This window comes from Sinocyclocheilus grahami, unplaced genomic scaffold, assembly GCF_001515645.1.
Source record: "Sinocyclocheilus grahami isolate Dianchi unplaced genomic scaffold, SAMN03320097.WGS_v1.1 scaffold1041.1, whole genome shotgun sequence".
In the NCBI taxonomy this organism is placed as follows: Eukaryota; Metazoa; Chordata; class Actinopteri; order Cypriniformes; family Cyprinidae; genus Sinocyclocheilus; species Sinocyclocheilus grahami.
The window spans coordinates 256,814-272,452 of record NW_015506220.1 but is presented as its reverse complement, the minus strand read 5'-3'; the positions used below and the strand labels follow the sequence as shown (position 1 = coordinate 272,452).

The following is a 15,639-nucleotide window of genomic DNA, read 5'->3' as shown; positions in this document are numbered from 1 at the left end:
CCACTGCTCTTCTCCCTGTACACCAACGACTGCACCTCTAAAGACCCCTCTGTCAATTTCCTGAAGTTGGCAGACGACACCACACTCATCGGCCTCATTCAGGATGGTGACGAGTCTGCTTACAGACAGGAGGTTAAAGAGCTGGGTGTCTGGTGCAGTCTCAACAACCTGGAGCTCAACATGCTCAAAACTGTGGAGATGACCATGGACTTCAGGAGAAACCCCCCTGCTCTCCCTCCACTCACCATTATGGACAGCACTGTGACTGCAGTGGAGTCATTCAGGTTCCTGGGCACCACTATAGGCCCTTTCGCACCGCTTTAGTTCCAGAACTGAATGTACGGTACGTCCAGCTGAGGAAGTTCAACCTGTCACAGGAGCTGCTGAAACAGTTCTACTCCGCAAACATTGAATCTGTCCTCTGCACTTCGATAACTGTCTCGTTAAGCGCAGCTACCAAATATCCATCTCATGAACACTTAACAATAACTGTGGAACACACACTATTTATTCACTCATACACTTATTTATCTAACACTCATACTCAGTCTACATTTCAATTTGCACATAATATACCTGTACATACAACTGTCTATTGTTATATACCTGTACATACAATTGTCGATTTGTATATTTTTATTCCTTATTTACTTGTTCTATTTTTTATTTATTTTAGTTTTTTATTATCTGTGTTTTTTGTTCTGTCACTGTCATTCTGTTACACTGTGGAAGCTTCTGTTACGAAAACAATGGAGAAGGGCTGGCAATTCACAAAGCATAAAATATCAATTTTATAAAAATTTTCTTTTTTGTGTTTCAGAGGAAAAATCATACGGACGTGACAGTTCTGAAAGCGGAATTTATACGACTATGGAAATGCTTTAAAAACTTTAACAGAGATAGAGGGTATTTAATAGGGCTGCCCCCCACTAAAGATTTTTTCCAGTTACTAGTAGTCATTCATTTAAGCTATTGCTAATCGCACGTTTATATTAAATTAACATAATACTCCATAATGAGCATATTCCGCGCTCAAATGTAGCCTAATGATGATGAAAAAAGGGACATTTGAATGATTTATTAATAAACTAATGTTTTCTGAGTCCTTGTCTGCTGCAAAGATGAAATTCACGAAATCTCCACTGGACGCGCCTTTAGAGAGAAATGCATTCACAGATTACATAATCAGGGAGTAGGCCTATTTGATTTCGTTTTGAATTGGTTCGTTTAAAGATATACAAGCTTTCTTTAGATAAATTTCTCATGTAAGGCACCCCAATTTTAAGTTGTTTCATTATCAGGAAAAAATGCAAGTGATCGTGCAGGCTCCTCCCTGTCATGCTTGAGTGTGAGTGTGGGATCCGCATTAAAATAAATAAAATAGATAGTTATAACCTCCTCCCTGTCATGCTTGAGTGTGAGTGTGGGATCCGCATTAAAATAAATAAAATAGATAGTTATAACCTCCTCCCTGTCATGCTTGAGTGTGAGTGTGGGATCCGCATTAAAATAAATAAAATAGATACAGTTATAACCTGCAAATTGAAGCCTACAGTGGGGCAAAAAAGTATTTAGTCAGCCACCAATTGTGCAAGCATGGTAAACATGCGTCCGAAGCGTCTGTAACGGTCATGTCCGTAACGCATTATATGGTTGATAAGAGCAAAGAATAGAGATGAGCTGTTGATCATAATTGGCATGCCCACAAGTTGGCTTTGTACAGAAAGTTTCAAGTTAATTGCATTAATAATTACTATATGATATAAACTTCATCTTTAAAACGTTACGGACGTGACAGCGCTGAAGCGTCCTGACATCATATATCTAGCCTATATAAATCCAAAAATCATCGCTGTTTAGACAAAGTGAGTTTATTAATTTTTCAGAAAGGCCTCCATCTTTCTACAAAATGCTTACTGTTGACATAAATGAAAAATGGGCAGCCTTTGATCTCTCATTTGAAAACATGAAATACAGTCTAATGAAAATGTAAATTTACTATGGGTGCACCCCTCATATGTGGTGGATAAACAGCGATTTCCTTCAAATTTCTATTAAAGCACGTTAATGCAGTAAAATACAGACCTAAACGTACAACTTAAATAGGGTTTTGTTCTTTTTGTAAAAACTTTATTTTTTCATGGTAAGGTTGATATTTGCATGGAATTGCTGCTCTTCAGAGTAAAAGAACACTACCTTAGATTTAAATAATTAACTATATTCATTTGATAACTCCTAAAAGCATTATTATAACTCTTAACTGATCAGGTAAAAGGAATTAAGGAGTAACAGAACAGTTACTTTTAGAATAACTATTTGTAAAAAATAAACCCACAAAACAAGATTCGTTGCGTATTATTTTTTATTGTTATTGTTAAAACATTGTAAAGCTTTTTTCCCTGCACCAAAATGTCTTCGCATTCAATGTTTTCAATACATTGAAACAACATGTACTTACAACAATTAAAGGGGTCACATGATGTTGCTAAAAAGGACATTATTTTGTGTATTTGGTGTAATGAAATGTGTTTATGCAGTTTAAGTTTCAAAAAGCACATTATTTTCCACATACTGTACATTATTGTTTCTATTCTATGCCCTGCCTTTCTGAAACGCATCGATTTTTACAAAGCTCATCGGTCTGAAAAGCAAGGTGTGCTCTGATTGGCCAGCTATCCAGTGCGTTGTGATTGACCAGCTATCCAGTGCGTTATGATTGGCCGAATACCTCAAGCGTGTGACGGAAATGTTACACCCCTTACCATATTGTGATGCCGTGTCCCGGCCGGAGCGACGAGACAAACACATTAAAACCCATTATAAACGAGGCATTTGTTGCATCCAGTGGGGACATAATTACAGATTATAATGACTTATACTGTCTTTTTACACGTTGCATCGCGCCGCGTAAACATAAAACCATGTCTGCATTTGTGATCGGAGAAATGACAAACAACAAGCGCTACTCTACACTGCTCAAAACGCGCGTTTGAATCATCAGTGGAAAATCCTTTAAATATGAAAACGTACTTACAGTCTGTGAGTCAGAACAGCAAACAACAGTGCAGATGCATATTGTAGTCTACTCTTCCAGGATCAGGAAACCTGATCCTCCAGTTCTCCAGAAAATGTGCTGCACACATCTGAATATTTGGGTTGAACTGTTCTGGAACAGTGTTGTAAATACAACTTAACCACTGATAGTTGTGTCCTCTTTTGGAAAGCCAAACAAAGTAGTTTTGCTTTCACAACGAAACACAGCATCACACACGGCAGGCTTGAGTGAGCGGAGGCCGGGCTAGAGTGAGCGGCCGGCGGCCTTGAGTGAGGAACGGCTTAACTTTTATAAAGAATATCTCTTTGGATTTGAGACTTTAGTCTTTGCAACTTTACAGATCTTCTTTATGCACCAAGAGCTTGTAACACTTCAAAGAGAAAGAAAAAATTGTAATCTCATCATATGACCCCTTTAAAACATAATGTAAAAGCAAAAGAGTGCAAAGGCACAAAATACATATTCTCATTTGGACCATATGTATTCTAAATGTCATAAGGTTTATAATGCTTATGTCTATCAGCTTAAAGGGGTCATATGATGCGGATGAGCTTTGTAAAAATCGACGTGTTTCAGAAAGGCGGGGCATAAAGGAGAAACAATAATGTACAGTATGTGGAAAAGTATCAATTACAATATAATAATTGTTCACCCAAAACAGAAAATTAAAACGTGATCAATTCTAGTAAAGGTGGTCATGAGTATTGTAAAAAAGATTTTAATATATGTTAGTTCTGGTGCAAGATTGTTTTCTCTTTTCATCAGTCTTTTTAGTTTATGTGCCTTTTTTAGATAATGTTCGAATTTATCCATAGCATTTTAAAGTGGCAATTTCTCAATACAATTCAAACGGATCACACAATGTACCATCAGCTTCACGATAGGAATAGCTCGCGGAAATCTGATCACAGTTTTTGAGGGTGTTGGTGATCTTGCACAGAGTATACGGTGATTCGCGTGCCGCTCGTGCACAATTTAAAAAACTGTGCTGATAACTGCTCTGTTCGGTTCGTACGTGAAGTTAGCACTTATAAAAGCGCAGAAGGCACGATTTAAATGAATTAATAGCATGATTCTAGGTTTCCATTAACCATGGTATAAATTAGGGATGCACGATATTGGATTTTTGCCGATATCCGATATGCCGTTATTTTTCAACTCATTTTGGCCGATACCGGTACCAATATATTTCCTTTTGTTTGGAAACACCACCAAGTCTGTCCTGTGCAGAAATTATAAGCAAAATATTGAACAACAACTTATTTGTTTGAATTAAACAATAATGAAGGTTTTTTGACAGTACATTGAAGCTTTGAAAATAATTATAAATAAACTATATATCAATCACTGCATTTTCCCCCAGAAAGATGCAGTGTTAACCCTAACATTTTATTTTAAGATTTAACATCTGTAGATGGTCTAAAGCAAAAGAGTTTTTAAACTTCTGAAAATCTTTGTGCTTTTGATTTGTTTAAAAAATAAAACATGTCACACACTAATCAATAAATCAGTATATATAAAATTGTTTAATTTACAAGTGCCATGTTTGTGATTTTTTTTTTCATGTAAGCTATAGCTTCTGACCTTTAAGTCAAAACATACTCCTTATTTTATGACATCAATTACTGCTTTATTTAATCAGAAACAGTCTAAATGTTGTTTGAGTAGGCTATTTTACTTTTAATTTAATTAGAAGTAGGCCAACAGCGCCCCCTACAGATTAAAACTCCTTACTGAACGGGCGTTAGGACCTGGGGGAGGCTGTCACTGCTGCCACCGCACGTGCTATTACTGTTTACTCTATCATAAACTGAACACGTCATTCTGTACGTGCTTTCACAGATTAAATGCAGCGATCCAAAACAGTCAATCTATTCATCATTCAGACAATTTTACTTCAAGAATGAGCTACATTGCTGACGTGATCTAATCATTAGCACAGCCTGAGCACATGTGAGTTTAACGTATTCCTCTTAATACTAGACATATCGGCATCATTTTTCATATTGGGCCGATATTTATATTTAAAGCCATTATCGGCTGATTCTGATATTGGTCCGATAATATCGTGCATCCCTTGTATGAATATTGCTAGTTTTGGTTAATTGTGGGAGTTACCTCTCCCCCATCCCCCACAAACTAAGCTCCTGGTCTTAAAACACTTCTGGGGTTTCCCTGTCAACCTCCTAGTAAAGCAAATGTCTTTCTGAGAAAAGGTTTATGAGCACACAGCACATAAATACTACTATAATTCAGTATGTTTTCAAATACATATTATAAATGAGATAAAACACTTACTGTCAGCATTTAAAGCAGTTCCTTGTCTGATGCGAGTGAAAGAAATTGTTTCTGAGAAAAGTTTAGGCATACACAGCATTTAATATTGTTAAAAAACAATAGGATGTTATAAAATAGGCCTACATGTTTTAAATTAGATAGAACACTTTGGTGTTTTCCGTCCTTGTATGCTCCGCATCGTGAGTCAGAAAATGGCGTCTGTGAGAAATCTTTCAGCTGGTTTAGGTGCGTAAATATCCCGGATGTAAATAGCACTCAGTGTTAAGAAAATGTAACTCTCTGTAACCTCTCCAGCCAGAGGGTGCTGTTTACACTAGCCGTGTTAATCCCTTGAAATTCAACACTAGACATTTTACTCTTAACTCTAAGAGTCATTAACACCAGGATTTCAACACTGGAGGTTTTGCAGTGTAGTAGGGCTGTCACAATTCCTCGATTCAATTCGAGTACTCTGTTTTAAAAAAATCCTCGATTGCATTTTGCCTGTGTTGAGTAATCGACAAAATACCGGAAGTGGCGCATTCCACGGACGAGACTCTATAAAAATCATTATTAGACCGTCTTCCAAGGCTGCGTGATATATTAAACTAATTTAAAATCATAATAAAGCATAATGCTATTGTGAATACACAAATGCTATGATTCAATGAAATAAATATATGCAATGCTGGTTTAATATGTGCGCTTTATTTACATGCGTCTAGGTTACGTACGTGCATCTCAGAGTGGCTCTGTTTACAGTAAATGCTGCTCCACACAAACTGTTATCATTTACATGTGTATAGCGTCTCAATCGGCATCTCTGCCTATTGTTGTGAGTTTATTATAACGTTCATCTGGCAATGCAACGTGCGTCATTTTATCAGATTTGTAAGGTAATGCTGGGTAAACACCACAAGATAATCGGGCTGATTTTGGGCCGATTTCTCCCATTCCGACAATCCTAGGTAATGTCCCGATTATCTTGGTGGTTCTAAAGATGATCTTATCAGATTTTCCTGTGGTGTGAGGTGTGTTAAGAGTGACTGAATCTGCTCGGAAGAATGTCGGAGGCGCCCCGATCGTGAATCGTAAATATTCAACATGTTGAATATTTACGATTAGAAGTCCTGATGTGTGGGGGGAACCCCGAGGACAAATGCGCGTATGATCTGGAGATTATCACGTGAAACGAAACTATCCAATCAGAAAGCGAGCTGACAGAAGACGGAAGCATAACAAATGCAGACATCGCAATTTTTTCCTGCCTATCGTCCACCATGTTTATTCTCAAGTATCGAGAGATTTTGAGAGATTTCCCGTGTTCACAGTCGGGACTGTGACAGTCGGTTGAAAATCTGTTGGTGTGTGGTGTGCAGTTTTGTTCAATAAAACCATAGAATTACTTGCTTTTCATACTTTATTTGAACTAATTATTATTGCTTAATTGCTATTATGTATGTATTATAAGTCATTTTAAAGGCTATTGTTCGCTTGGGTCTATTTTTATTACTACAAAAAATCAATGATTAATTATCCGATTACTCGATTAATCATCAGAATAATCGACAGATTACTCGATTGCCAAAATAATAATTAGTGACAGCCTTAAACGTTAGTACATTATACTGTACAATAGAAATGTATTTCTGTTGAAATTTGGCTGAAAACAATACAAGTGTCACACTTGCTCATTTTGCAGTTTAATATTCACAGACACTAGTCCACATTGAAATTTGATTAGGTGCACAGACGTACTCTTATGTCTGTCAGTCATCGACGATGGACGATGGCATTGTCTATCGGTCCAACCCTAGTGTGAAGGTTACTGCAGTGCATATCCATAGCACTCAGGTTTATGTTTATGTAAAGCTGCTTGGAGTTTTAAATGTCATGCACACATTTCTGATTTTTGGTTGGTTCTTGTTACTGAGACTTGGCAGGATTATAGTGCTTGTTCTTGAAAGTAGTTGTGTGGGGTTAACAAGGCAATTTTCATCCTACGCTGTGTGTGAGAGAGAGTTGAGTGAGTGAGTGAGTGTGTGTATACAGCTTTGAGTCCTAAAGTGACTCCTTTATCAAATACTTTTGAAGTGTTAAATCCCGCCTAAAGTTTGGAATGCCTCTAGGAATGTGTTTTGAACATTAGCAGAGCTCTCAGGCTGTCCTTGGACATTTGAGCTTTGTCTCCCTCTTTCCATGGACAATCTGTAATTGGAGCAACACATTTTATTTGTCAGGGGTTTCATAAAAATATGATTAATTATAAAAGATTACTTTGTCTATTGTGCCGTAAGTTAGACACCTGCGCTGGACGGATTTTTCAAATTCTGTTCTGCTCCCACCCACGACATTCAGGGTTTGTCCCGCTCCCACCCGCAAAAGCCAGCATAAAAGTAATCTTTATAGATTTTTTTCAGTACATCAAAGAAATTGACATGAAATGGTTCTGTAACATCTCCTAAGCTCCACAACAGCTCAGCATAAACACTCCTGATAAAAGATTGGTTATTTAGGCTAAGCATCAACATTCACAAACCACTGATATTTTTAACAGAACAGCAAGCCTGGCTGCTGCGTTCCTGGTTTGGCATGGCAGAATGCGAGCAGCACTTTCTTTATCACCACTAAAAGCTGACATCTCAGTTAATCGCAATCTCATAAAGCTCTGTTATATCACAATAAATGTATACACAATGAATCTTTCACAATGTCTACACTTCATGTGTTAAAATGAGAGTATTCGTGAGCACGCAATTTCAACACTGCGGTGAGTAGATTCTAACTTAATCACCTCTGATTGGACATTGCGTTCCAGAAATCAACAGCTGAGTCTGTGATTGGCTTAATTGCGCAACCCTTTAAACACGTGTTAGAAATAGAAACTATGCCTAGCTTGCGCATGTGAATCATTTTAATGTTAATATTAGTTGCTTTTTTTTGGTTTTGTGCAACAGATAAATAACAATTTATATGTTTTAGACACTTTATGTTTAGATAATTTCTATTTTGCGGGAGTCCCGCGAATCATTTTATTCTCCTGCATCCTGCACGCACGAGTCTGTTCCCACCCACACTCGCCCATCAAGAGTTGTCCCGCGCCGTACCCTGTTGCGTTGGGTCCCGCGGTACTCCCGCGGGAGTGCAGGTCTCTACCGTAAGTCATACATCTATTTAATTTATTTACTTTAAAACACATGGGGCCGTTACTCTTTAATGTGAGCCTGATGGTCAGAAAAGTTTTATGTTAAAAAATTGTTGTTGTGATTATTTATTAAAGCACCAAAGGTGCGATGGCACCTATTCTATCCGTTGGCGTTCTTCTTATTATTCTTCCGCTCTGAATGTCTATGGCAGCCCATAGAACCACTGTGGAAAAGTTATGAAATTTGGGACACAGAGGACAGTCTGATCTGTCACCATAGCAAATTTGGAATCTCTATCTCAATCCCTCTAGTGCCACCAACTGTCCAAAGTTGCACTTATGTTTATTGTGGCGGAACGGGGAAAAGGCGTAACTGGGAAAATGAAACCAAAACAATTGTCCTGACAGCCAGCGAATAGGAACGGGAGTCTAATTTGGGAAGGAAGTGATGTGGCTATATATATATATGTAGTGGAACAGAATCAAAGGATGGCGGGTTAGTGGAGAGTGGAGAAGGGAGAAGTCACGAGTGTCTAGAGTGGAAGTTTACCGGTTTCAGCTGAGCGCACACTCACGCACTCTGTAATGCTGGAGCGAGCGCCAGAGGGTTTTAAAGAGACCATTATCCGAGCGGCAGGACCAGCGCAGAGGCTTGTGAGGTTTCAGGAGCAGCAGGGAAGTGTCTTTACCTGGATGCCTTTTCCTTGGAGAAAATCCACCTCCATTCACGGTTTGAAAAAACTGTTTCCCCAAGTTCATGAGTGGCCGGTCGGATGGCTCATGGCTTCCTGTAACACACACCAGCACTCACCCAAAGTTCACCCACACCACATTCGCTCGCACATACCATACCGTACAACTCCCTTATGCGAGTATTTTCTTTTCCATCTTAAGATATTAATTCGTCTAACGGTCTGGGCGACTGGAATTAATCTTGTTTGTATTCCTTTGTTTTCTTCCCTCCTTTTTTATCGGTTTTGAATTGTAACTGAGAACGGACTATCGAAACTGCTGAGGTGAATGCAGAGTTAGACGGGAGTCTCGCAATACTACCGATTTATTGTATAGTTTGTTTTTTTTGACTGATGGATGTGCAATGTATGTTCACCTTCTTGTGAACTAATTCTTTGTTTTTTTTGTTTTTTTCTCTCTTGTGAAAAATACATACGTTCAACTGAACTGAAAACTTATTTCCTCTGTAAATGTATTTCCTGCTTTGCATTATATTCTCTGCTGGTGTGATTTTGTATGTAATGGGTGGTTTTGAACGGCTATCTGGGTTTAACTACTTTTGACAGGCTTATTCCTGTCTGGCGCCCGAACATAGGAGTTGGAAAAAATTTTTTTTTTTACTAAACGTGTTTACCTGGGTGCCGCCACCATTACATTATGCTAATAACTTTTGAACCGTAAATTTTAGACTGAAAATTATTTCACGCCGAGTCAAATGGAAACAAAAATAAAAAATTCTATTGGTCAAGATTTTTCGCATATTTTAATAGTTTGAAAAACCTACTTTCAAGCTCGTCCTAGACAGTTTGTCTGATTTTCACCAAAATTGTCTCAGATCATCTTCAGACCATGCTGGCAAAAAGTTATGGAATTCAAGTTTAGTCAAACCTTTCTCAAATAACACGCAAACAAATTTGACAGAGCACGCAAAAATGGATGTGAGGCTATATCTCAACGGTTTGGTGTATAGAGACCAAACTTGGTTTGTGTGATGGCCTGAGGCTACCTGCACAGTTTCTGCTCAGCTCCACCTAGTAGTCAGGAGATATAAAAAATGTCTCTGTTTGTTTATAACTTCTGAATAGTTTGAACAAAAATCACAAAACTCTTTAGATTCAGTGCAGCATGCCAAGTCGAACCATACCCAATTTTCCCATGTCGGCCATTTTGGCCGTCGGCCATTTTGAATTTTGTTGTGAAATGCTATTTTTACGAACTAATTTTACGAACGCATTGGCATATCGTTTCGAAACTCGGTATGTGTCTTTGGTACCATGTCCTGATGGTACTAGAAAACATATGAAGCATTGCCACCTTGTGGTCAAAAGTTATAATGAAATTACCAAAAATGCTAATAGCTTTTGAGCATATTAGCCTATTGTAATGAAACTGATCTCAATATATTCTTTGGGTCATGCCGAGAACATACCAATTTTGCCATAATCAGCTAAACTTCCTGTCCGACATTTTATGTTGAAAAAATCATCTTCAGACTGTGCTGACAAAAAGGTATGGATTTCTTGTTGATAGACAAAACCGTTATTGTATAAGCACCGCAACAAATTTGAAGCATGATGCCAAACTACGTCTGAGGCTGTATCTCTGCAAAGCTTTGACATATTGACACCAAACTTTTTGTGTGCCATTGTCACCTCACACAGAACACACCACATCGATTCGATAACAGCACCACCAATTGGTCAAAAGTGATAAGCCATTAAGTCATATTACTAGTGGAAGTATGTATGATTTTTCAGCCATTTTGACCACAATCATCTTAAAATGGCTTCAATTACTCATTAGTCTTGTACTTTTAGTCTTGTTCTTTTTTTGTTGGGTGATTGTGTCCAATCAGTCCATGCATTTGCCCTGATGGCTGCTCTGCCCGAGTGATCTTTAAGGGCCGGTGAGAGAGAGAATAGCACGTGCTCTCCCTGATCACTACGCTTACGTAACATTCTCTTCATGTGAGAGAATGAACCCAAAAGCTCTTAAGCACATTTTAAACTAGCTGAATATTCAATAGCCTTAACCACTGATCTGCTGTGTGTACATTCACCAGTTTACTATAAGAGGTGAAGTTTTTACCACTAAACAGTCTCTAAGCGGTACTGTGTTGTAACCATGTTTTTTTTCATATTTCTGAACGAGAGAAGAACGAGTGCATTGTATCTCTTTCCAAGAACCCAAAATGTCAAAACCTTGAAATGCTGAATAGCATTAATTAGTGGTGCCTGCCAAGGCATGCATCACTATTGCTATTGCTCATGCTTGAGGTTAGGGGTTTGTTAAAATCCCCAAACCTAAGCATGAAACCTTGTCACGTAACTCTTAACACTATTTGTGCTGTGGACATGGAGTTCTCAAATGATGCAGCTTGTTTTAGTGTGCCTCTCTGTGACTTAACATTTTTACCTGGCTATGATAAAACAAGTAATGTAAAATGTGATAATGTAAAAATTTTTGTTTAATCATTTAGTAGATAAACTACCATTCAAAAGTTTCAGCAAGGACGAATTAAATTGATCAAAAGTGACTGTAAAGACTGTAAACATTTATAATGTTACAAAAGATTTCTATTTCAAATAAATACTGTACTTTTGAAGCTTCTATTCATCAAAGAATCCTGAAAAAAATTGTAGCACTGTTTCCACAAAAATATGAAGCAGCACAACTGTTTTCAAGATAAATAATAATAAGAAACACACTTGCTGTCAAATAGCAGATTGGTAGCAACCACTCAAAATACTTCAGCATAATTCTTCAGAATAATGTATGTATTTGACAATTAATATTACTAATTAACATCAGTCATCATATGTGGAATTGTTGTGATTCTAAGCTGAAGTAAATGTTTGGTTAATGTTCATTAGAAAAATAAACATTTGAAACCACAACTTTTACAAACAAAAGCTTCTACCAGGTCTGAATGAGTACAATGATGTGTGTGTTTATACAGGAGCACAGCAGCAGCAGCAGTTCCATTGGAAAGATTGAGCCCATTTCTCCTGTGAGCCCAGTGCCCATGGAGCCCGACCTGGACATGGTTCCCTCTCGCCTCTCCAAAGAGGAGCTAATCCAGAACATGGACCGCGTGGATCGGGAGATCACCATGGTGGAGCAGCAGATCTGTAAACTGCGTAAAAAACAGGTAACCTTCTCCACATTTTGCCTATTTATTTTGAACCCTAGCATAAAGGATCCTAGAATGCATTTTTGTTTTATTTCAGGAAAAGTTGGCCTTCTAAAATAAGCACCAGGACAGTTTGCAAAGCTTTTTATTTAGGTGAAGGCAAGGATTTCTTTCGAAGTACAACTTTCAGAGCTGCAATAAGTAGATGCTTTTCACCTACAGTGCAGTTAGTGTTATGTAATCTGGACACTCTAGTGTAGCAGCAATAGTAGATGAGTGTGTGCGGAGTGGAGTTGTGATGATTGTGTGGTTATTGCCTCAGCAGGCCACACAGCTACAAACACACTTCCTGTCTTTCCTCTCGGTCTCCTTCCCTCTCTCGGTTTCCTCTCCCTCTCTTTTTTTTTCTTGCCAGTGCCATTACTCAGTGGTCTACTTCAAGTGTTAATGCAGCACTATAATTTTAGGTCTCTTATTTCAGTGGAATAATTGCATCAAGTATATTCGCCTATTTTATGTCTTTTAATTTGCACAATAGTAACTGTTTGTATTACAATAATATTTTTTAAAGGTTTAAAGAATTAGAATGTATTCTCAGATATTTCTAGTCATGCTTATTGCAGAAAATATATAAGCAGACCATGTCTTCTTGTAAAACAGACCCCCTAGTTCACTTGAGGTTTTGGACCGTGTCCAAACCGCTGCTCAATAAATCGAAGCCACCTGTGCTCCATGGGCTAGTCCATTGAGGGAGTAATGGAGGATTGGAGAGGGAGTGAAACAGCTTTGAGTCTGATTGGTTGTAGAAGTACAGTCATGCTACCAAGAAAAATGAACCGCTCCTCATCTGCCCTTCAACCCCATACTGTTTTCTTCTGAAAGATTTGGCATCTATTTTCAGTGAGGTAACAGACCCCAACCATCGCTCTCCTCTCCCCTTAGGTTTCCTCTAAGCATTAAAACATCTGGTGCAATTAAATGGTACGGTAAACTCTAACGTAAAGCGAGGGAGTGATGGAGAGAAGAGAGAAGAAGTGAGAATATCAGGTTACTGTGTGTTTGACTGTCTGCGAGGGCGGTGGGATGGCTCGTTTATTTTCTTTAACTCAGGACACACACAGTCTTGATCCTGCACTAGAGCTGATCCATATGAGTTTGGGCTTATGTTTGCAAGACGGAGGCCCCTTTCAGCATTTTATTGGAGCCAGGGCCTCTGCGTTTCTTTGCGCATCTGTGTATAAGATGTGAAATTATTGTTGATCATCAATCTTTGACTATTAAGTTGTCTCGCTGACTCTCTTTGCTAAAGCATTAGTGCTTCTCAGCCAATCAGAGCTTGTCTGATATTAGCAGTGCTTCTGATGTGGGGATAATGTTAATATTAGCTCACGTAATATTGCATTCTTGTTGTGTCTGGCTGCTTATTGTAGCAGGGTTGCATTAGTCCTCTTTCATCAGTAAAAATAAGAGTTTCAATATAGTTCTTATTTTTATGTTTTAATCTTTGCCACTGTTGATTTATAGGAGTCAGGATTGTTAGGAAGGTCTTTCATGCTCTGTATTTTTTTTTTTAGCAACAGCTGGAGGAAGAAGCTGCAAAACCCCAGGAGCCAGAGCGCACCATCTCACCTCCACCCAGTGAAGCCAAACACCGCAGCCTTGTCCAGATCATCTATGATGAAAACAGGGTGAGAACAAAAAACACCAGGGATTCACGATATTGGATTTTTGCCGATATCGGATATGCCGATTAGTGGTCGACCGATATTGTTTTTTTGACAGTCGATGCCGATGCCAATATCTTGGAAAGCAGGGTGACTGATGGCCGATATAAAGCCGATATAATTTTATTTATTTTAATTAATATTTAAGAAATTAAATAATTTGAAAATGGATAAAAAAATAAATGTGTAAAATAAACATACTTGTACTTTAAATGACAAAAGTATTTTTCACAAATAAATAAATAATTAATAAAAATATAATTAAAAAGGAAGTAAACACTGAAACCAACATGGCATTCTTTATTTATTTTTTCAAATAAAGTCAAGGTAACACTCATTTTACATACAGCACACAGTGAAAATGACATGAATATGACATTGGGCAAAAGCATGAAGCGCAGCATAATTTGAAATCATGAGTTTAAAGTTTGTCGATCGCGCGTCTCCAGTGAAGGAGAACTTTCCTCCTGTCCGTATTCAATTCGCACGGACCTACCATTACACAGAGAACACGCGATCATGCAGGATACAAATGCACACTTCACACGATCTCACAGCTGGATTTGACTAAGTTTGCAAGATTTTTAAAATTAAATGTTCATTAGTCATTCAAAGATTTGTTTAAATTATATAAATCCATATTTGCTGAATGCTGACTGCAAACGAGAAAGTATTATAATGTTTGCCTTTATTACTAATAATATAAAAGCAATCGTTATACTTTTTTTTATACATTTTAATTCCTTAGTTCTAATACGGACAGAAATCTGTCTAATAATCAGAAAGAACTGTTAAACAGTCAACGACGACAGCGAACAAGGAGAATGTGAACACTGTGTGCGCAGGTGCTGCCGTTCTCAGCGCCGTCAAAATTAAAAGTCCGCCTCGAACGCATCTGCCAAACAGAAAAACTTATCGGCCAATGCCGATATATCGGCCAACCACTAATGCGGATCATTTTCAGCTCATTTTGGCCGATAGCCAAATATATAATTATTTTTCATTTTGGTTAGTTTTTAAAGTGCCCCTACTATGGATTTTTGAAAATTACCTTTCATGCAGTGTGTAACACAGCTCTAAGTGAATGAAAACATACTGCAAAGTTTTAAATCTAAAAGTGCACAGTGTATAAAGTTATTGTCTCTCAAAAGAAAGAGTCGACTCTGAATAATTGAAACGAGTCGTTTTAAAACGAACCCCAATCATACCAATCACCGCAGATTAGCGTCACGTAAAGAAGGGGTTTGGAAAAATGGATTGTTGAGCGAATCGTTTGGGAGTCGTTGTGCAAGTAAGGTAAAAAATAAATGCATATTATAAGACAATGAAAGTGTTTTTTGACCTTGCATGCATGTCAACCTGTTGTTGGGGACTCCACAAAACCAAAATATGAACCTTTCATTACCCATTATAGGGACAGGAACTTATTTGTTAGAATTAAATAAACAATAATACAATTATTTTATAATGACAGCACATTGAAGATTTGAAAAAAACTATAAATAAACTATATATTAATCACTGCATTTTCCCCCCCAGAAAGATGCAGTGGTAACATTAACATTTTATTTTA

General features: G+C 37.8%; 1 protein-coding gene across 1 annotated transcript in view; it reads left to right on the top strand.

The window, feature by feature from the left end:
- The window catches only part of LOC107566014 (nuclear receptor corepressor 2-like), a 143,329-nt gene that overhangs the window by 82,732 nt on the left and 44,958 nt on the right, over positions 1-15,639 (top strand). The window contains exon 5 of the mRNA XM_016251367.1: positions 12,169-12,360. Coding sequence (XP_016106853.1) covers positions 12,169-12,360 — 192 coding nt within the window. The remainder of the gene's footprint in view (positions 1-12,168; positions 12,361-15,639) is intronic.